Raw genomic sequence first — 22,332 nt, 5'->3', positions numbered from 1 at the left:
ATGTACAATTCCACCAGGACACCTATAGAGCCCTTTGCTGTTAATACCTGTTTGTATAGTGAATTGATATACCATATTCATCTTTTCTTATATAAAACTTGTATTGTTTCTATACTGGTGTGCATCTGTATGTCAGTGGTTAATGTTCTTCTGCTTTCAAATACTTTGGTTAGATTATTGAATAATTTCCCAGGAAGGGAATCCCCTCTGTTCACAGAGGCCCTGTCCTGGATGGAGGCACTGCCAACTTTATTATGAAACCCATTCTTCCACTTGGTGAAGGTTCTGGTTCTCAAATTTACCTACAGGTTTAGTGCAATATCCTGTCTGGGGAGGATATTTCTCATAGCCCACCCCCCCTCCCCAAAAGAGGGCTACACACTTGCAGTGTTCTAATGAGGACAATTTCAGTATCTGAATGCCTTTAGGATCAATTACCCCTTTGGGAGTATCTCTCCAAAAAAAAAATGAAATTTTCATTGCAGAGGATGCCTAAAATATCACTTGTATCTTAGTACAGACTTCTGGAAAAATTAGTAAGTCTATCACACAAACAAAAAATCAAATTTCTAGGGACATTTGTACACCAACTGTGTACAGAGGACCTTCAGGTTGCCATATTTCATTGGATCTTACAAAAAGAATAAAGTGTGCAGATTTAAAAGGAAAGGTCATTTTTAATTACATTCAAAAACAATTACATGTGCAGCAATTGTGTATGCTATATTATTTTTTTTAATTTGTAATTTTTCTGATGTTTGTATTGCCATTATGCAGAGGGGCTCTGTTCACTTCATAATGAAATAGATTAAAAAAAACACAAGTTGATAATTAAGTAGAAATTTCTACATGAAGGCTGTATCAATTCACTGGCATACGCAGGGTTGTGTATTGTACTAATTGTAGGCAGATCATCTCTTGATTTATTACATTCAATGGGAAGTACCTTTAAAACTATTATAAAGATTCCTAACAATTTATGTTTGTTTGGATATTTGTAGAACTACATTTGCATACATCACTTAACAAATTTTACAATTTATATTGGCAGAATTATAACAAGCCTTCAATCATGTCCCTGGCAGTACCACTTGCAGTGAGATTTCTTCAGCAGGGAAATAAGGAATTGTGCAGAAACATGTCGAGTTACATTTCACTGGTGGCCATTGCTAAAGCAGATTTGCTGGTGAATCACACAGAGGCAATTCTAAGGAGCATCCTGCAAGGTACTAAAGATCATTGCATTTGACTTTGTTTATGGTTGCAGTGAATATACAGAGTTATAATAACAAGGCATCATTATGTTACAATTTTGTGAAGCATACCTTATTATTGCATGTATTGCAAATGCAGCATATATTATTTTACAAAAGATACAGACTAGGTTTGATCAATGTGTACAGTATGTACAAATAGGATAACATGTTTAAAACTGAAGTCTGAAGAAAACTAAAATGCCCCCTGTATTGGGGCTGTCCCCACACTGCAAATGTTAAGTGCAAACAGCACTTTTACTTACCCAATCCTCCACTCCCTCAGGTTCTCCTCCTTCCAATGCTCCAGTGGTAGAAAGCTCTCTGATATCATCAAGATGAATGCAGAGCCTATACCATGCACTGGACATGAGAACACCAAGTCCATTACCAAAGTATAGGGGAGCAGAGGAGAACCCCAGCTGCTGGGGAGCAGAAGATCTAGTAAGTAAAACTGCTCTTTGCAGTCCCCAGGCAATAACGAACAGGTAAAGCTTGCAGTTCAAAGGCAGCCCCACTGTTCTTCCTGGAGATAGGCTTTAAGTGCAGCTTATATGTTCTGCAAAATGCACTAATTTCCATTATGGGAGGAATAGAAAAACAAACTAACTTAACTAACTAACTTTGAAGTGCAGAAAAAGCAGGAGCTCGTAATTTGGGTTAGGGACGAATTCGGAGGACACCTGAGCTCATCTCTACTGCTTTTCACACAATTGAAAATCTTATTTTGTTTTATTTAGATTTTTATAGAGCACTTTGGAAGAAAGTAATTGAACAAACTCTATGCATTTTTTTAAAATCATTTATCAAATGTTGCACTTTTGTAATGAACTTTTATTCTTTCATGAACACTTTTTTTTTACACATTATGGTTTCTGAATTTCACTGAGCACTGTTTTATACTTAACACATGTGGCCAGGTGCTTGGCTAAGAATGGAGCGTGAGAGAAACACAGGCTGCAGCTGCTCTCTGTAGCTGCTGCCCTGTGGTACTGAACTGGTTAACAGCTTTATCAAGAAATGAAGGGAGCTGCTAAGCAGGAAGAGCTCAATAGACTCAGGCAGCACTGCACTGTGAGAACTGTAGTCCAGAAGAGAAGAGACTCTAATGTAATCAAATGCTTTTCCCAACAAGAGATTGCCAGGAGAGGAAAGAGCTGCATTTTCTCAGGCTGTACAGGACACCTTTTGTTTCCTTTTTCCATGAGGGAAATCAGAGAATGCACATTGCTGTCCAGTGTGCAGCATCACTGCTGCATATTGCCGGCCTGAGTGGGATCGGGAGTGCTCAGTTCGGGGGTGCTGACAGCCATAGTCATCTAGGCACAGAGCAGAGAGTGGATACAAAACTAAACTATTGAGCTGACTGACCACTGGGTATAGAATGGAGCTGGAAATTGGGGGCAGGAAGGAAATGGGATAACTGTATTTGAAAACAATCATTGCTGGAGATTGCTGCTGCTCCTCTAACCAGGTCTTGAGTCACCTAATACACATACCAAAAAACAAACAGAAGAGGATGCCACCATCAATATGTTTATTAAAAAAGGGGTTAAAAAATTGCACTCAACTGCACTGCAATTTTTAGCCAGGATTTTTTCCATACATCTGTATTTTGGATGGAATTGAGTGATGATGAAGTGAGTGTAAGCAAAGGGGTTGTGACGATAGATTTATTGATATTCTTACAGTCCCATTGTAAGGTTGCCATAGCTCAGGCAAATCGTACCCCCATAGCGGTACCTTTCATCTGGAGGTAGAATTGGCCATTAAAATGTAAATTGTGTTCCAGTCAGAACCTTGTGGCATCCACGATGAACCTCTCTTGTTTGTGATGTATTTGAGAATGGTTGGACAAAAAATACTCTACAGTTTTCAGCTCAATCTCATGTGAAATTGATGTAAACAACCAGCTAACGTCCAGTGGGAACCAGCATTAGGATGGCTCCCAAGAATAGTTAGAAAGAATATCCATGAGGTAGACTTAGCCATGGAAATAAAAGGATAGTTGTTGAACCAAAGGCTGAAGAAAGTAGTTTATATACTGAGACAAGCTATTGCTAACACTACCAATGGAGGCCACTATCGGTTTTTCTGGTGGTTGTAGTGGGTGCTTGTGGATCCAGCTAAAAAAAAAAATATGGAATCCGATAAAACTCTTTCAGAAAAAGGATTGTTTGTTGTTTTATTTTTTTATACCTTCTGTCCCTGCTTTGGTAACCAACGTGGAAAGGTCTTGACTAGGGTTGAGCGGACACCTAGATGTCCGTGTTCGACGGGTTCGGCCGAACTTTAAAAAAAAGTCCGGGTCCGTGTCCCGGACTTTTACCGAACTTTTCCCGGACACCGAACCCCATTGAAGTCAATGGGGACCCGAACTTTAAGGCACTAAAATGGCTCTAAAACACCAAAGGAAAGGGCTAGAGTGCTGCAAATGGCAGCAAAACGTAATTAAGAGCATGGCAAGTGCTCTGCAAACAAATGTGGATAGGGAAATAACTTAAAACAACAAAAAAAAACAGAAAAATAAAACAATGTTCTTCTTCATCTCTGAAGGACGAGGCCCATATGGAGTAGGAGGGAGGTTGAGGTGGTGGTGGATGTGGCGGTGACATAGGCGTGCGCACAGGGTGTGCTGGGTGTGCCTGGGCACACCCTAATCACCTAGGGCACATAGCATTGCCAGTGAGGAGATGGGAAAGATCTCCCTGGGACCTGCTCTGCTCTATTTCTCCTTGCCTACAGGTACATGGCCCCGATACATTACTCTCCCTGCTGGCAAACACATGCATGTGTATTTCAACTTTGGGGTGCACACCTTAATGCAATAGGCTGCGCACACCTATGGGCGGTGTAGGTGGAAGCGGCGGTGGAGGAGGACCAGGGCCGGATTAACAGCATCATGGGCTTGGTGCTGAGGATTTTGAAGGGCCTTAAGGGCCGTGCCTTGCCATGCACCCAGAGGAGGAAGGGTGCAGCCATGCATGCCTAATTCAACATGGGATGCTGTCTCTGAAGCCCATAAACACATCCATGCATCGCCAACTGTCCCTCCTTGTCCGGCCTTCACGCTGTGTGGGGAGGTTCTGAGGGTGCTGCCTGGGGAAGCGAGCATAGAAGCCAGACTTCTGTGTTTACAAGTGACAGAAGAGCGGTAACAGTGAATATGGCCAACCCGGGGCCTATATAAAAGGTAGGGGCCTGGAGCTGCAGCTCCAATAGCCCCTACATTAATCTGGCCCTGAGGAGGAGGACGAGGTAGCCAACACTGCTTCTTTTCAAAAATTTTAAATGAGGGTACACCCCAAAAGAGTGAGAAAGAGCAAAAATGGAACAATGGGTGGGTAAGGTCGGTATCCATTGCTATTCTGCATAAGGTACGGAAAAGTCCCGTGGGATCCATGCCTGGTTCATTTTAATGAACGTGAGCTTGTCCACATTGTCTCTGGACAGGCGGCTGCGCTTGTCTGTTATAACGCCCCCAGCCGTGCTAAATACCCGTTCAGATAATACACTGGCTGCAGGGCACGCCAGCACCTCCAAGGCGTAAAGGGCAAGCTCAGGCCATGTGCCCAATTTGGAGACCCAGAAGTTGAAGGGGGCAGACCCGTCATTCACTACATGTAGGCGTGTGCACACATACTGCTCCACCATGTTGGTAAAATGCTGCCTCCTGCTAAGACGTTCCATCTGAGCTGCTGGTGCTGCTGTTTGTTGTGGCGTGCTGACAAAGCTTTTCCACATTTCGGCCATGCTAACCCTGCCTTCTGAGGTGCTGGCGGTGCCCTGGTTGCGTTGGCGACCTCCTCCTCCTCCTCCTCTGCCTTGTGCTTCCACTGTGGCCCCGCTGTCAGATGGGAATGCCAGCAGCATGGCGTCTACCAGCGTGCGCTTGTACTCGCGCATCTTGCGATCGCGCTCCAGTGAGTGAATTAAGGACGGTACGTTGTACTTGTAACGGGGATCCAGCAGCGTGGCCACCCAGTAATCAGCACAAGTTAGAATGTGGGCAACTCGGCGGTCGTTGTGGAGACACTGCAGCATGTAATCGCTCATGTGTGCCAGGCTGCCCAGAGGCAACGAAAGGCTGTCCTCTGTGGGAGGTGTATCGTCCGTGTCCTCTGTATCCCCCCAGCCACGCACCAGTGATGGCCATGAGCTGGCCTGGGTGCCACCCTGCTGTGAACATGGTTCCATCTCCTCCTCCAGCTCCTCCTCCTCCTCATCCTCCTCATCCTCCAGAACTGTGCCCCTGCTGGACAATTGCGTCCCTGGCGTTTGCGTGTGCAGGAACCCACCCTCGGAGCCCCTTGCGAATGACTGCCCTGAAAGCCTTGGAAATGTTACCTCTTCATCCTCCTCCTCCTCCTCATCCTGTGCCACATCCTCTTCCATCATCGCCCGAATTGTTTTTTCAAGGAGGCATAGAAGTGGGATAGTTAAGCTGAGAACGGCGTCATTGCCACTGGCCATGTTGGTGGAGTACTCAAAACAGCGCAACAAGGCACACAGGTCTCGCATGGAGGCCCAGTTAAATTAAATAGCGGAATAGAAAATATGATCCAAAAAAAGTGTATGTATATCACACGTACACAACCACACTGGGCCCCAATTACTATTGTTTGTACCCCTAAAAGGCTAGATGAGGAGTAGGGGGAGTATGGAACAGGCAGCACCCTCAAACCTTCAGAAGTATGAGATGAACCCCAACAACTTGGAAAGGTGGATCTCTCTCACACGTACCAACACAGACTATCCCCCAATTTAACTGATCCCCAAAGGTTTTTGATTAAATAGCGGAATAGAAAATATGATCCAAAAAAAGTGTATGTATATCACACGTACACAACCACACTAGGCCCCAATTACTATTGTTTGTACCCCTAAAAGGCTAGATGAGGAGTAGGGGGGGTATGGAACAGGCAGCACCCTCAAACCTTCAGAAGTATGAGATGAACCCCAACAACTTGGAAAGGTGGATCTCTCTCACACGTACCAACACAGACTATCCCCCAATTTAACTGATCCCCAAAGGTTTTTGATTAAATAGCGGAATAGAAAATATGATCCAAAAAAAGTGTATGTATATCACACGTACACAACCACACTAGGCCCCAATTACTATTGTTTGTACCCCTAAAAGGCTAGGAGTAGGGGGAGTATGGAACAGGCAGCACCCTCAAACCTTCAGAAGTATGAGATGAACCCCAACAACTTGGAAAGGTGGATCTCTCTCACACGTACCAACACAGACTATCCCCCAATTTAACTGATCCCCAAAGGTTTTTGATTAAATAGCGGAATAGAAAATATGATCCAAAAAAAGTGTATGTATATCACACGTACACAACCACACTAGGCCCCAATTACTATTGTTTGTACCCCTAAAAGGCTAGGAGTAGGGGGAGTATGGAACAGGCAGCACCCTCAAACCTTCAGAAGTATGAGATGAACCCCAACAACTTGGAAAGGTGGATCTCTCTCACACGTACCAACACAGACTATCCCCCAATTTAACTGATCCCCAAAGGTTTTTGATTAAATAGCGGAATAGAAAATATGATCCAAAAAAAGTGTATGTATATCACACGTACACAACCACACTAGGCCCCAATTACTATTGTTTGTACCCCTAAAAGGCTAGATGAGGAGTAGGGGGAGTATGGAACAGGCAGCACCCTCAAATCTTCAGAAGTATGAGATTGTGTTCACTGTACCCCACAAAGATTGAGTTCACTGCACCCCACAATGATTGTGTTCACTGCACCCCACAAAGATTGTGTTCACTGCACCTCACAAAGATTGTGTTCACTGTACCCCCCAAAGATTGTGTTCACTGCACCCCACAAAGATTCTGTTCACTGTACCCCACAAAGATTGTGTTCACTGCACCCTAAAAGGATGTTGTTCACTGCACCCCACAAAGATTGTGTTCACTGCACCCTAAAAGGATGTTGTTCACTGCACCCCAAAAAGATTGTGTTCACTGTACCCCCCCAAAGATTGTGTTCACTGCACCCCACAAAGATTGTGTTCACTGCACCCCAAAAAGATTGTGTTCACTGTACCCCCCAAAGATTGTGTTCACTGCACCCCAAAAAGATTGTGTTCACTGTACCCCCCAAAGATTGTGTTCACTGCACCCCACAAAGATTCTGTTCACTGTACCCCACAAAGATTGTGTTCACTGCACCCCAAAAAGATTGTGTTCACTGTACCCCCCCAAAGATTGTGTTCACTGCACCCCACAAAGATTCTGTTCACTGCACCCCACAAAGGATTTTGTTCACTGCACCCCAAAAAGATTGTGTTCACTGCACCCCAAAAAGGATTTTGATCACTGCACCCCAAAAAGGATGTTGTTCACTGCACCCCAAAAATGATTTTGTTCACTCCACCCCAAAAAGATTGTGTTCACTGCACCCCACAAAGATTGTGTTCACTGCACCCCAAAAAGATTGTGTTCACTGTACCCCCCAAAGATTGTGTTCACTGCACCCCACAAAGATTCTGTTCACTGTACCCCACAAAGATTGTGTTCACTGCACCCCAAAAAGATTGTGTTCACTGCACCCCAAAAAGGATGTTGTTCACTGCACCCCAAAAAGGATGTTGTTCACTCCACCCCAAAAAGATTGTGTTCACTGCACCCCACAAAGATTGTGTTCACTGCACCCCAAAAAGATTGTGTTCACTGCACCCCAAAAATGATTTTGTTCACTGCACCCCAAAAAGGATTTTGTTCACTGCACCCCAAAAAGGATGTTGTTCACTCCACCCCAAAAAGATTGTGTTCACTGCACCCCAAAAAGATTGTGTTCACTGCACCCCACAAAGGATTTTGTTCACTGCACCCCAAAAAGATTGTGTTCACTGCACCCCAAAAAGGATGTTGTTCACTGCACCCCAAAAAGGATTTTGTTCACTGCACCCCAAAAAGATTGTGTTCACTGCACCCCACAAAGGATTTTGTTCACTGCACCCCACAAAGATTGTGTTCACTGCACACCAAAAAGGATTGTGTTCACTGCACCCCAAAAAGATTTTGTTCACTGCACCCCAAAAAGATTGTGTTCACTGCAGCCCAAAAAGATTGTGTTCACTGCAGCCCAAAAAGATTGTGTTCACTGCAGCTCACACACAGAAAAATGGATGTGGATCACTGACACCTGCCTATCTCCAATCCCACACCACACAGCAATATCGATTGTAGTTTGTAGAACACAGTTTCCCTAAAATTCAGCAGACTCTGTCCCTAACAGGATTGAGAAGAGATCGTAGATCAGGATTGAGTGCAGATTCACCCCACCCCCCACACAGCAATATCGATTGTAGTTTGTAGAAGACACTGACCCTATAATTCAGCAGACTCTATCCCTAAAATGCCTACAACTCGCCCTGCCTAAACACTCCGACCTGTCCCTCAATTCTATCCGGACACAAATGGTTTTTTCCTGCCTATCTTTCCCTAATCAGCAGCCAGCACATTGATGTGTGCTCTGTCCCTTAGCTAAGCAGCAGAATGACGCTGCTGCGGCGGCTGCCTCGAACTTATAAAGACTTGGTCACATGCTTCAGACGGCCAATCACAGCTACTAAGACATTTGCAGGCATGGCTGGGATGGCTTAAGGCACACCAGTTAAACGATTGTTGATTGGCTGTTGAAAGCCCGCCATGAAAAGAGCGCCAAAGCATGCAAAACCCGGAAATAAAACGACCGAACACGGATTTTTACCCGAACATACAGTAAAGTGTCCGTGTCCGTGTTCGGGTAAAAAAAATCCAATTATTCGGTACGAACACGAATAATACAGTCCGTGTTCGCTCAACACTAGTCTTGACTGAATGTATCAGATAGTTTTTTATGTTGTATGTGTTATGTGTCCTGGTCTGATAGTATTCTCTAGGCCTCTTGCATATAATCTGATTTATTTAGGATCACTATACCTCAGTCTGTTTAATGACAATGTCATTGTTATTCTCAAGCTATTTTACGCTGGGGTGCTCACTTTTAATGAGGTTTTTATCACGTGTGTGTAGGCCCTTACACATCTTTAGCATATCTGTGTAGATTATTCTGTAGAATGTGTCTATAAAGGGGCCCTTAACACGGGTTGGGTATAAAATTATGGATTTAGGTTTAAATTGGGTGTGTTGAATAGGGAAGTCTGGATAGATAACATTTTCAGGATCACTTATCTCACCTTCCCAGAGTAACTCCTTTAAATGTTTGAACATTTCTAAATCTTGGGACTCAAGCTAAATTTCATTTGGATGGGAGTGAGAACCTGATTCATTATGAGAGCAATAAGAATGACTAAAAAGACTTCCTAACCGTAAGGTTCCTGACAAACTGATTGCGAGCTTTGAACAAGACAAAAGGATTGGGAGTACTACATGGATCACAGTTCAGGCCTTTTCTTAACAAGATGTGGGTCTTCAAATTAATATGAATATTTTATGGCATTGAAAATTGCATTTTCTCTTTTTTTTGCGTGCTTGTGAGCAGAGAGTGGACTAATCGCTGTGCTGGACAGGATAATGAGCTGCAATATCACTGGGACTGGTGAGCTGCTGGGGATTTACTATCTGCTGCTAGAGAGACTGAGCCCTTTAGGAACTATTTATACAGCCATCTAGTAGCCTTATTGCTGCCTGCAGACTTGACTGTAACTACTCTCATGTGCCCCAACTGTACAACTGGGCCCCAATGCTAGCCGGCTGAAGAATTAGGACTAAACACTGTCCCTTTACAGCTGCTACATAGCACCTATTGCTTAACAAAGAGCTACCATTCAGTGGACATTGCACTATATATAGCCCATTCTTACAGAGCGCACTCTAGACAAGTTATAGTATTATTATTCACATTGCAGTTAATGTTTATATGCACTATTTATTGCTGACTTTGCTGATTCATGAGTTAATCCCAGTCTAATCATACAAAACTCTATTCTACGTTACCTTGGCATAGTGATGATCATACTGTCTAGCAGACTGTGTCTGAATCTAAATTATGTGTATTCATTTATGCTCAAACCACATTTTATTCTAAATGCTCTTTTCCTGGTGTTAATTCACAGCTGAGTTAAAGGTATCTATACTCATGTACTTATACAGTAAGTGCTTACAGTAATGTTCACTCAGTCAGGTGTGTCAGAGTGGCTAAGATTGTTCCTGGAGCTAAGGTGTGAAACAGAAGTTACCAGAGGGACCTGCGAAGGTAGCTCTACAAACCTATACACATATTTTATATCATGTTATTATGATATTTCTACAGCTGCTAGTGTTACAAGTTGAAAACTTTTTTTTAATTTCACAGCATGGATTAGGGTTTAATTAATTACCCCCCCCCCCTTTCTGTCTACAAAACAGTAAGTAAGCGGGATTATCTCTAACGGAGCCCCAGATAACAATAAAGCCATACAGGGGTTCTATTCCTTGCCCACTCCATGCAAAGCTAGAGGAAATACCCTTGAATGTCAAATGGTTAGCATGTAGCTATGAGGTCATGTGTTTACTTCCTTCCAAAGACACTAATTGTGAGTAATGCGCTAAGTACAGTGATACCAAAAGAAAGAGGTGACATAATGATGGTTGTGTGGTCAGAAGACTTGCTTTCCAGCACCAGGGTCATTTAGTGACCAATGTAATCCCTGTGGCATTTTTTTATGTTCTCCTCTTGTTTATCTGGGTTTTCTCCAGTTGAATCAGTTTCCTCTCAATTAACTGGCCTCTATCCAAAATGTTCCCGGTGTATAATATAGATGTATGACTATGGGTACATATATTAGACTAGGAGCTCCTTCAAAGGTAGGACCTGTTGTGATTAGTACATGTATTAAATACAGTAAATGCATGAAATAAATGCATGGATAAATTATGTAACTACTGTAAACTATAATGTGGTCACATATGTCAGTTTCTGGAGTTTTGTTGAAAAAACTGCTAACTCCAAATACTGCCTATTCTTTACCACAGACGATGATCATAATGAATAACCATACATCAAACTTAATTTTTATTGAAATCGTTTTGACTGTCCTGTTGTAGGTTCCATGAAGCTATATATATATATATATATATATATATATATATATATATATATATATATTTTTTTTTTTTTTTTAACGTCCACCTTTGAGAAAGTAGAAATCCCCCAAACATTTGCTCCCTCCCACCTAGTCACAGATTGTTCACTTCCCCTATTGGTACCTCTGGTACTGGTAATGTTCTGAAAATCAGGGACAATTGCCAGCTGTTTATCTGTGTTGTGCAGAGCACTATATAGAAAAAGGAAGCCAAGTATGTTTCTTTGACAGTTTAAAAATGTATGCTTTTTGGCAGGAATTTAGGGACAAAAGTAGAATCTTCAGTAATTTTGTTCTGTAAGAGAGGATGTCATCATTTAAGTGTGCCTAGGGCAGCACCAACCCTAAATACAGCTCTGTTCATTAGAAAACTAACATTTTGTACATGCTGATGAACTGCTGAAACCCTGCAGGTACTTTTTTTTGGGGGGGGGGGCACTCTACTTGGTGCTGGAAGCTATTTCCTCCTTGCCTTCCCTCCTGAGAGGGACAGCTTCATGAACAGGAACAGACAGTCTGTCTCTAAATCCAGGATAGTGACACAGAAAAAGAAAACTGCAATGTTTCATGTGTGGAAGAAAAGACAATGCTGCATTTCATGGCCTTGTATGTGCTGCAGTACTTGTAACTCCTGGCATTTATTTTGTGATAGTCTGGTGAAGTTCCTCTTTAAGCTTTTTTATTAGGGGGAGCCAGTGGCTGGGGATAAAAATTATCACTTTTGACTTTGCAATGGCACTGTCCATCTCATATCACTACAGCACTCACTGCAGAATTAAGGTCCGTTTGATGCACCACAAACCTTAATTTTTGCTGACTTGTGCTGACTTTCTTACTGGTGATTTGTGATGACAGCTCTTTTGACCTCCTAAAACATCTTAGTCCGTGAAAAGGAGGGTAAAACTTATGCTTCACAATCAGACATTTTCCACATTTTAAAGAACAAGAACCCCCCCTCCCAAAGGATTCTATATCAGGGAAAATCCCAAGTGGATTCTGTATCCGAATCAGGATGCAATATTCACAGTATTACTGACTGAGATGCAGCATCGCGTTTAGAGCAGCCTATTAATTTCAATGAGCTGCCCTATGCGCAAGAATCTTGCAAAAAAACACGTTCCACCAAAACGCATGGTACTGCAGTACCATGCTATTTGTCATACATGCACACTTGCAGGAATTGATGGCATCATTGCGGATCTGCAAAAGAGCAGCATCTGTTTTGCATTGCGTTGTGTGATTTTGTGTGTGTTCCTGCAAACCTTAACTTGATTGTGATTGAAGAATTTCAATTACAACTCTGTAAAATTAACAGATATAGATCTTTTCCTGAAGGGCATAATCATGGAGAAGAAAAAGAAAAAGAACTAGAAATCATTAACACTGAAATGAAAACACAGATTAACGGAAACCGATTAAGAGAAAATAAATAAATAAATAAAACAGGCGTGCCTTAAAGTGCTTGTAAACGCTTACTTATACCCAGTGAAGTGGCTGGCCTCAAGTGATACACAGAGATGAAAGAAATTCTCCCACAAAAGTTGTATGTTGTACTGTTTTCTCTTCTCTACAGCTGTTCAAAGTGCAGAATGTATATAGCTTTTTTGAGTGTCCAGAAAAAATGGGGCAGAGAGGTGAAACTACACTCTGCGGAGCTCAGTGAGAGCTGATTGGGGGGAAAGAACCCCCCCCCCCCCTTCTTCAAGCAGCACACAAGAACAGAGCTGAGGCTGTCAATCAGCTGGAGGTCCCTTGCCTGTCACCTTTTTTCTGTTGGTGACAGGAAAACTTGCCAGGGGGAGCTGAAGCAGCTGACAGGAATGACACTTTGTTCTCTTAATTGAGACAAGTACACACTATAGAGGCATATGACCGTTGCAAATAAAGAAATACAATTATTGAATAAAGGCTTTTCCTTTTGTCAAAAAATAAAATGTTAAATGCTTTCCAATTTGAATAGGATCCGTTCAAGTTTGGACAGATGTTAAAGATTAAACAATTCTTCTCAGGTTCTTCTCTAGTTAGTGATTTAATCTAACTAGATGGGATAGTTCAAGGTTAAGAATGTATTTATGCCCCCTGGGCAGTTCAAAAGCATTGATAGTTGTATCTAAACAGTAAAGTACAACACACATCTAACACTCAGTTATATAAAAAATAATTTTACACGATAAAAAGAGAGTAACCGGTTCCCAAATTACTTAGGAATGGTTGCAATTTAATTGTTAAACCAGCCAATAAAGGCAGACACATTATTTTGCTAAACAAAACAGAAAACTATACAAAATTTGAGATTTTTTTATACTTGTGAAACATACTTTTGTGTATAGATGTGTGTGAACACCACTCTAGATCAGTCTCCCATGTCCACTAACATACAGACTAGGTGCTGGGCTGGCCCTGTCCGTCACAGATTCCAATGGCCAAAAAGAATTCTGGTTGGTCGCACATCCAGGAAAATCACCTTTATTTTACCAAGTCCATAAAAACATATCCAAAAACACAAATAGAGGGGAACAGCATCACCAGCTAATGCTCATGATTTCTGTTGTTACTATACAAGGTGTAGAAAAGGTCATTGAGGGATTTGTGTTTTTTTATGGATATGTTTTCATGTTTCTATTTGGTGAAATAAAGGTGATTTTACTGGACGTGTGGCCAACCAGAATTATTTTTGCTCATACTTTTGTGTATATCTCCTGAGCTGCTCTTGTTTTCTAGTTTATATAGAGAAAAAAATTAGACCTTTACAAAAAAATGTACCAAAAACACTGGTCTGAAATATAATTAGCTTTGAACGCAGCTCAAAAAAACAGATATGCTGACGTCAATAAACCATTGGCTTTACATTTTGCCAAGATTCCTTGTCAAGGCCATGACTTGAGATAGAGCATGTCCCAAGATCAAATAAAGAAGCCTTTTGGATTCATAATTTCACAACATTGTTCTTGCACGACTAACACTGATACATTTTTTTAGGTGAATAATAAGTGTATTTATTCATACCTTTTTATTCTTGAAAATGATGGATGCTTGTATCTGCCTCCTACTAACAAATGCATTTTGTTTTTTTGCCTTTTTTTATTGTAACTCTCTTATTATGTCATGGTTTTAGCCTTTTTCTTTTCTTATTCATATCTTTCACACAGTTTTGTTGTTCACTCTCTGCCTGGTTTTTGTATTTTTTATTTCTCCATTATTTGTAGTGTTTTGTGGCATTTTCTGATGTGTATGTACCTGTTTAGCATTCTGGCTGCATGGGGACCTTCCTTGAGCTGTGATTGAAAAAAACACATTTGGTCATGCGCTGAGCAGGATCAGCTGCATTCTTGCTGGGGTTGCCAGGCAGCATATCTACATCCTACTGTCATTTTGTTGGCAAGAATAAGCAATTTAGGGACTTAGTTTTATTTTTTGCCGATCCGCCTAGCTTACATGGTTCTCTGGTGACTTTTTTGTTTTAGGAAAGTAGCTAAATATTTCCTCCAGTAGGTGTTCTACAAAGGGCGCACATTGATGACATCACTCCACATAAAACAAAAGTTTTATTCAGTCAGAATTGACATGCTGAAAATCCCCTGATTGGCCCTAATCTCTGCGATTAACCCCATTTAGAGTCAAACATGTCAGAAAGGCGTGGCTTTAAAGTGATTGTAAAGGCAGAATGTTTATCTCAATAATTTCTTTGCATTGAGATAAAAAGCCTTCTGTGTGCAGCAGCCCCCCTAAGCTCTCCTTATACCTGAGCCCCATCTTCATCCAGCGATGTTGCAGGAGTGTCTGGGCTGCCCAAGACTCTCCCTCTGATTGGCTGAGACCGCAGTACCACGCCCTTGGCGCCCGCTGCTGTCAATCAAATTCAGTGAGCCAATAAGGAGAGAAAGGGTGTGGGTCTGGGCCGCGGCTCTGTGTCTGAATGGACACAGGGAGCTGCGGATCGGGTACCCCATAGCAAGCTGCTTGCTGTGGGGGCACTCAACAGGAGGGAGGGACTAGGAGAGCCAAAGAGGGACCTAAGAAGAGGAGGATCTGGTCCACTCTGTGCAAACCCAACTGCACAGAGCAGGTGAGTAGGACATGTTTGTTATTTTTAACTATAAAAAAAACAAGACTTTACAATCACTTTAAGCAGGGTCTTTCAGCTTGTCGGTTCTGACTGAAGAACTTTTTTAATGTGGAGTGATGTCTTCAGTGTGTGGCCTTTGTAGAACGCTTATAGCACTTGGCCGGGGGTGAGGTTTGGAGCGGTGCTCATTCCTTTGGAGCCTACCAACAATATATTTCCTGGAGCAATATCCTCTGATGAAGTCTGTGCGGACGATACGCGTCAGGAGCTCGCAGTAGAACCTCAGTCTTACTTTATTGCCTGTTACCATGCAAATTTTGTAAGTGCAATTCCTTTTATTTCATTAAAAGTTTTTAGCAATATTACGCTATGTGCACTCCTCTTTTTGGTTTTTATGTTACCTGGTTTTGGGAGACTTCAATCCCTCTCCCTATTATCGAATGAGCCGAAAACTACATCCATGGTTACATTCTTAGGAGGAATCAGGATCATCTTGTAAAGCATAGTCGGTCTGCTTGCTATAAGGCAATTCAGACCCACTTGATCTGATGAGCGCCCATTCTATTTGTCTACTTGGTGTTGGGAATTATCTTTTCATATTTGGATATGATTGTGTTGACCGACAAGATGCATCACTCTTTTGGGACTCTATTTTCAGTCTACCTTTGATATGGAACTTTATCTGAATATTTGATTTATTCATGTATTATGTCACCATTATTTATTTGTTGTATATGATGTACACAATACTAGTGCTGCACTTAAATTTTCCTAATATATTTCCTCTAACCTTGCATGATTTTGGCAATGTACACAATCACGTATTTTGTAAATTGTCTGTTTACCATTAATTAAAGTTGCTTACTTTGTCTATGGGTTTAGATTTGTAGCTGATTGTACTATTTTAGGGTCTGGTCTTTGATAAAATTGTCACTGTTGCCTGATAAAGGAGTTGGGGCCCAAGAGCTGCAAAACATTGCTGTATCTTTGTGACTAATAAGGAAGGTTAAAAGGTGCAGATGATGTGATAAACAATCTCTCCTGAAAAAAAAAAACAAAAAAAAAACTTTTGCTTGAGCTGGGCTTTAAGTGCATCAATATAGTAGAGGTATGTACAGTACAAGATGTTTTTAAGAGGAAATACACAGGACAAAGAATGTAAAAACTTTATTAGGGTCTCTTCTGCCATAAATATCCTGTCTGTCAGCAATTTTTTTTATAAAACCACATTTACTACCACTTTGAACATCATGTTGTCATTGGAGTAGGCCATTATCTTCATACCAATACCATTTTTTTATTATTTAGAGAGAACTCAAAGATATATTGAGATAGTACTAATATGCATCCAGATACATGCAGCACAAATTGACATACAGCCAAAGAACATCATTTTAGTTTATTGTATAGAAAAAACTTTGAAACAACAATATGGTTAGAATATTTAAACAGAATACAACATTATCCAGAGATCAAAAGATGCTGTTACTAAGTGAAATAGTTAGCATTTTGCGTGTTAAAACATAATTATTTCTGAAATACAGTGTTTATTATCCCACAGTAAGAATATTCCAATGATGTTTATTAATATAATACTTTGCATTAAAAAAATAATTATAGCTGCAAAATATATGTACTTTTGTTGCTGAAAAAAATGTAAACTGAATTGTGACAGTTGTTATACATTTTTATTCCACAGAAATCAGAGTTGTGACAGTGTGAACAAACTTTAGCATTCTTCAAATCCTTTGGTACAATTTTCCAAAAAACAAAACAAAAAAAAAAACAGTAGAATTTATTTCATGGAATTCTTACAAGTTCAATTCATAATAAAGTAGATTTTTAAATAATTAATGATATAATGAATATGATAAGTTAAAAGTGGCAATAGTTAGTTTAATAAAGTCTGTTGGAGTCATTGTTGCATATTTGCAATTCACATTTAATGAAAGCATTCATGGCAAAACTGATCAGACATGTTAATTAGCTTGCTGCTGCCCCAGGACTGATTAATGCTGTATCGGTACAATAAAGAAAAGGTAGGGTATGGGTGTCTACAGTGATTTGTAAAAAAAAATTCATAAATCAGATAGCCACCATATCCTATACAAGGTGTAAATATACTTAAAGGCTAAGTATGCTTTTTCTTTTTTTTTTTTGTTATTTCCAGCTCCCTATGTACTAATATACCTCTTTTGCAAAAAAGAAAAGCTTTCTCTGTCTTTCAGGACAGGCCTTACCCCAGCCCTGTGTGCGTTCATAGAAAACTCATCCAATACTTCATGTCCCGTCCTGAATTTGATATTTAGGACATTAAAACCAGTAGAAGGAAGTAGTTCACCAGCTAACCTTAACACACACTATGTACCTGCTTTACCCCTCCGCCGCCCAATTCTGTGCTCACATACACTCATTATCAATATATATATATCATGATCGGTTCTCACTAAATACACAGTCAGTGATCGATTTCTTTTTGTTCCTTTATCTTGCACAGATTGTCCATTTGGCAGAGTGTGCAGCAGCTGATTTATCACAGCCTTTATGGAGCAGAGCTGTAGTGTGTGAGAAGTGCATCCCTAAACTTTGTAAAGCTCACTATACACTATACAATGTGATTGTACAATCCCCTTTAGATCTACCATCAGCTACTGTATGTAGTGCAAGGCCCTGTCTGATTGGATACAGAGTGATTGAATTGATAAGTGTGTCCTCTTATTTTATAGTTTTGGTAAAATTAAAGGAGATCGTACAGAGATTGTACAATCAGGTTGTATAGTGTATGGCCACATTTATATACCTAAACTAGTGAACTATGAACTAGTTGCACTTTCAGTGCTCTTAATTGTAATTGTAAAAAGTACCCCAAACGCAGAAGCAGATATACATTTTACCATGTAAAAAAGCAAGCGGCAAATGCAGCAACCGCAGCACCCAAATTTTCCCATGACATACTTTGCCTAGTTGTAGGGCAGCCCATTGAATTCAAAGGGCTGCCCTATGCAAGTTGTGGGAAAAATTAGCCAAAAAAACATACGCTCCCACTATGCTAGGTGTGACTGGGGCATGAAAGGGAAATTGGTGTGTTTACAAAAGGAAAATGAGGCTCCTTTCACATTTGTGCATTTCCAAACGCACGGCAAACTGCACTGAAAACACGCAACTTGCCACACATTTTGGAAACGCCCTGCAATTAAATGCTAATAGCACCCCAAGAGCGGGTAGCAGGTGCATATCTGCTGTGCACTAAACATGCACCAAAAAGTTCTGGAGCTCCTTTTGGGCGTTTGTTGCGCATAGGACAGCCTATTCGAGTTAATGCGCCAAAACGCCCCATAAAGACCCTGTCTGAGAGAATGTAAGTGTCTCCCTCCACTCCCTCCTATGTACTTTTATAAAGATGGCCATACACTATGCAATCTGATTGTACAATCTCTGTAAAATTTCCTTTAGATTTACTAAAACTGTGGAATAGGAGGACCCACCTAAACAATCTATTCAATTTGTATCAAATACGGCGGACCTTTACACTACATAGCTGATTGTAGTTTTAAAGTGGATTGTCCAATCAGATTGCACAGAAAGTGGGTGGAAATAAAACAAGAGGTGGTATAGTAATGAAGGATGTGTGCTCCAGACTGAAAATACACGTCTAGTCTGTGATGCAGTAAGCAGTGCATGGTGGAGAATGATCTACAGGAAGTGATGGAAGCAAAATAGAGCATTTTTTAAAAAGAAAACATAACATTTCAAAGCTTCTGTGGACAGGGTAAGTGAGAGATAAGCACATTGGGATAGCTGGGGCAGAAATGGCATTAGAAGAGGCTTCTATTTATTATACAAAGTGAAATTCTGCCCGAAAAGTTAGCCTTTATAGTAGTTCTAAAGGCTTACTTTTTTTTTATACCCTCCTGTGCATTAAAGTGGTTTTAAAGGCTCAAGTTTTTTTTCCTGCGTGCATACTCACCTGAGCTCCCTCTCGATTCAGCGATGTGCAGCATTGAGAGCCGAGCTTCCCTTGGGTCTCTCATTCCTCATTGGCTGAGACAGCAGCGGGACTATTGTCAATCACAGCCAGTGAGCCAATGAGGAGAGAGCGGGGGGGGGGCTTAGCCTCTGCTCTGTGTGTCTTATGGATGCATAGAGCGGGGCATTGTAGCGAGCACACTCCAGTGCCCCCAGAGCAAGCAGTTTGCTATTGGGAGCACTGGCTGGAGAGGAGGAGCTAGGAGCAGAAACATGGGACATGAAAAGAGGAGTATCGGGGCTGCGCTGTGCAAAAAAAACTGCACAGAGCACGAAAGTATAACATGTTTATTTTTATTTTTTTAAGTGAACCTTTAATGTCACTTTAAGGAAAAAACCCTTCTGTGTTGCAGAATCCCCTCTAGCCACCCTTTATACTTGAGCCCAGGTTCGATTCAGCATCGTGCACCAGAGCAACGGCTCTCTCCACTCTCTTCCTCTTCACTGGGCAGATCGATAGCAGCAGGAGCCATTGGCCCCACTGCTGTCAATTAAATCTTGTGATGAGAGAATGGGGGGCAGGATCGAGCCACACTGTCTGTGTCTATAGACACAGACAGGGCAACTAAGGAGAAAGCTCACATGAGTGCCCCCATAGAGAATGGCTTTCTATGGGGGAATTCGCTGAAGAGGAGGAACCAGGAGTGCCAGTGGTGGGCACCAGAAGAAGAGTATTGGGGCTGCTCTGTGCAATATCATTGCACAGAGCAGGTAAGTATCACGTTTAATATTTTTATTAAAGAAATTAAGCTTTAATATCACTTTTCAATATAAAGACATTTTGAGTTTTTCATTGATATTTAGATAGAACACCTGGATTTGGCTATTGTATTCAGCTAATGCCTCGTACACACGCAACGATTATCGGCCGACCGATCAGTCGTCTTTTGTCCAGTGTTGTTGTGTTGGTTGAAATGTGCTCTAGACTGCACACAAATTTTCTCGGCCAACAACAACCAACTTCAGAAGTGATGTCATGTGCTGGTTTACTTTCCATGTGTTTTTTCTTCTCTGAGCATGCCCAGTCTTGCTCATCAGATTTTTGTCTGCCGAAATCTGTACTGACTGACGGAAAATCGGCCGTTCTGTTGACGGCCAACAAAAATTTTTTAGCATGCACACCAGATTTTGTTCGGCCGAAAAGTCGCAGTCGGTTGTCGGAAGCATCATACTAACAAGCCGAAAATCGGCCGATCGGACATTGGCCGAAAATTCACGGCCAACAATTGTTGCGTGTGTACGAGGCATTAGTTGCAAATTGTTTGTTGGTAATTAAGTGCTTTGCTGTTACCCTGATGCCAAAGACATACACCTACAAGTGCCGTATAATAATTACAGCCCTAGCAACAAGCATCACACCTTTATAGCACAATAAGTGCAAAAATTGGTGCAAAATTAGTCACATTTCTGCAGGAAACTCCGGGAGTATTCCAACATTGTTGTAAGTATCTTTAAAGAACCTTTCAGGAAAGATGCTCCCTTTCACAACTGAGGATTCTATCTGATGCTGGAGGCTGCCATTGGCTCACTGCCAAATGCAATGCTGGCACAAAGGGCAGATTTCTAACCATATGTAATGCAGCTTAGGCTTGCTCTGTCTGGAACTAGCCTTCTGTGAATCAGTGCCAGCCTACAACATTTATAGAGCCTTGGCTGTAACTTCCATCATGAAATCTTCCTTTTTATTATTTCAAATTTTTAAAATTATCTTATTTTCAATATTTCATATTGGGTAGCTTTTTAACCACTTCAGCCCCGAAAGCCTTTGCCCCCTTAATAACCAGACCTTTTTTGCGTTTCAGCACTGCATTATTTTAACGGACGACTGCGCGGTCGTGCGATGCTGTGCCCAAATAAAATTGATGTCCTTTTTACCCTCAAATAGAGCTTTCTTTTGATGGTATTTGGTCACCTGTGCGATTTTTATTTTTTTCGCTATCAACAAAAAAAAATGACAATTCTGAAAAAAAAAAAAACAATATTTTTCACATCCTGCTATGTAACATTCAAAATAAAAATAGTGTAAAAATCAAATTTTTCATAATTTTAGGCCAATTTGTATTCTGCTACATATTTTTGGTACAAAAAAATCCCAAGAAGCATATTTTGATTGGTTTGTTATCACGTCTAAAACTAGGGAAAAGATTTATGTCATTTTTATTTATTTAATTTTTTTTAAAATAGTAATGGCAGTGATCAGCGATTTTTAGCGGGACTGCGACATTGCGGCGGATAGATCGGACCCCTAACTGTCATTTTCTACACTTTTGGGGGGACCAATGACATTACTACAGTATTCAGTGCTAAAAATATGCACTGTTGCTGTAATAATGACACTGTCAGGGAAGGGGTTAAACCAGGGGCGATCAAAGGGTTAAATGTGAGCCTAGGGGAGTGCTTTCTAACTGTATGGGGGAGGGACTTGTGGAATCAACACAGAGACCTGTGATCCTAATTAGGAGGATCACAGGCACTCTGTGTTCATTCCAGAGAGAACAACGGTCTGTTGTGTTTACAACAGCAGAATGTCGTTCTCTCTCTCCACTGGAAACGCCGGCCTCATGGATCGGCTACCCCGCAGCCTAATGGGGGTGCCCGTGCCCACAAGAACGCTCCCACGAACCGACCTTCCCTTTACGTCAGTTCGCGCAGCGGAGCCAGCCTGTCGCAGTATATCTGAGGTGGGCGGTCGGCAAGGGGTTAGCTGTCTTTAAAATGTTTCTATTGGCATCACAGTTGAACCAGAATAATAGGCTATATGTGCATTAAGAAAGACCACTGGCTATATTACTCAAAACAGAACTTAAAATATAACACATTTTTCCAGTATTATTTGAAAACCACAAGTTTTTTTTTTTTTTTTTTTTTTTAATGATATAGTTTAATTAAAAATAT

The 22,332-nt window shown here is 41.2% G+C and overlaps 1 protein-coding gene across 2 annotated transcripts in view; it reads left to right on the top strand.

Annotated features, from left to right (window-relative positions):
* Nucleotides 1-22,332, top strand: part of VEPH1 (ventricular zone expressed PH domain containing 1) — a 761,239-nt gene that overhangs the window by 144,072 nt on the left and 594,835 nt on the right. For both annotated transcript variants that reach the window (XM_082249205.1, XM_082249204.1), the window contains exon 4: nucleotides 1,052-1,226. In XM_082249205.1, coding sequence (XP_082105331.1) covers nucleotides 1,052-1,226 — 175 coding nt within the window. The remainder of the gene's footprint in view (nucleotides 1-1,051; nucleotides 1,227-22,332) is intronic.

Source organism: Pelophylax lessonae (assembly GCF_965119305.1).
Source record: "Pelophylax lessonae genome assembly, chromosome: 3".
NCBI classification, from domain to species: domain Eukaryota; kingdom Metazoa; phylum Chordata; class Amphibia; order Anura; family Ranidae; genus Pelophylax; species Pelophylax lessonae.
The sequence above is the reverse complement of the archived record's forward strand: the minus strand, read 5'-3'. Positions and strand labels throughout refer to the sequence as shown.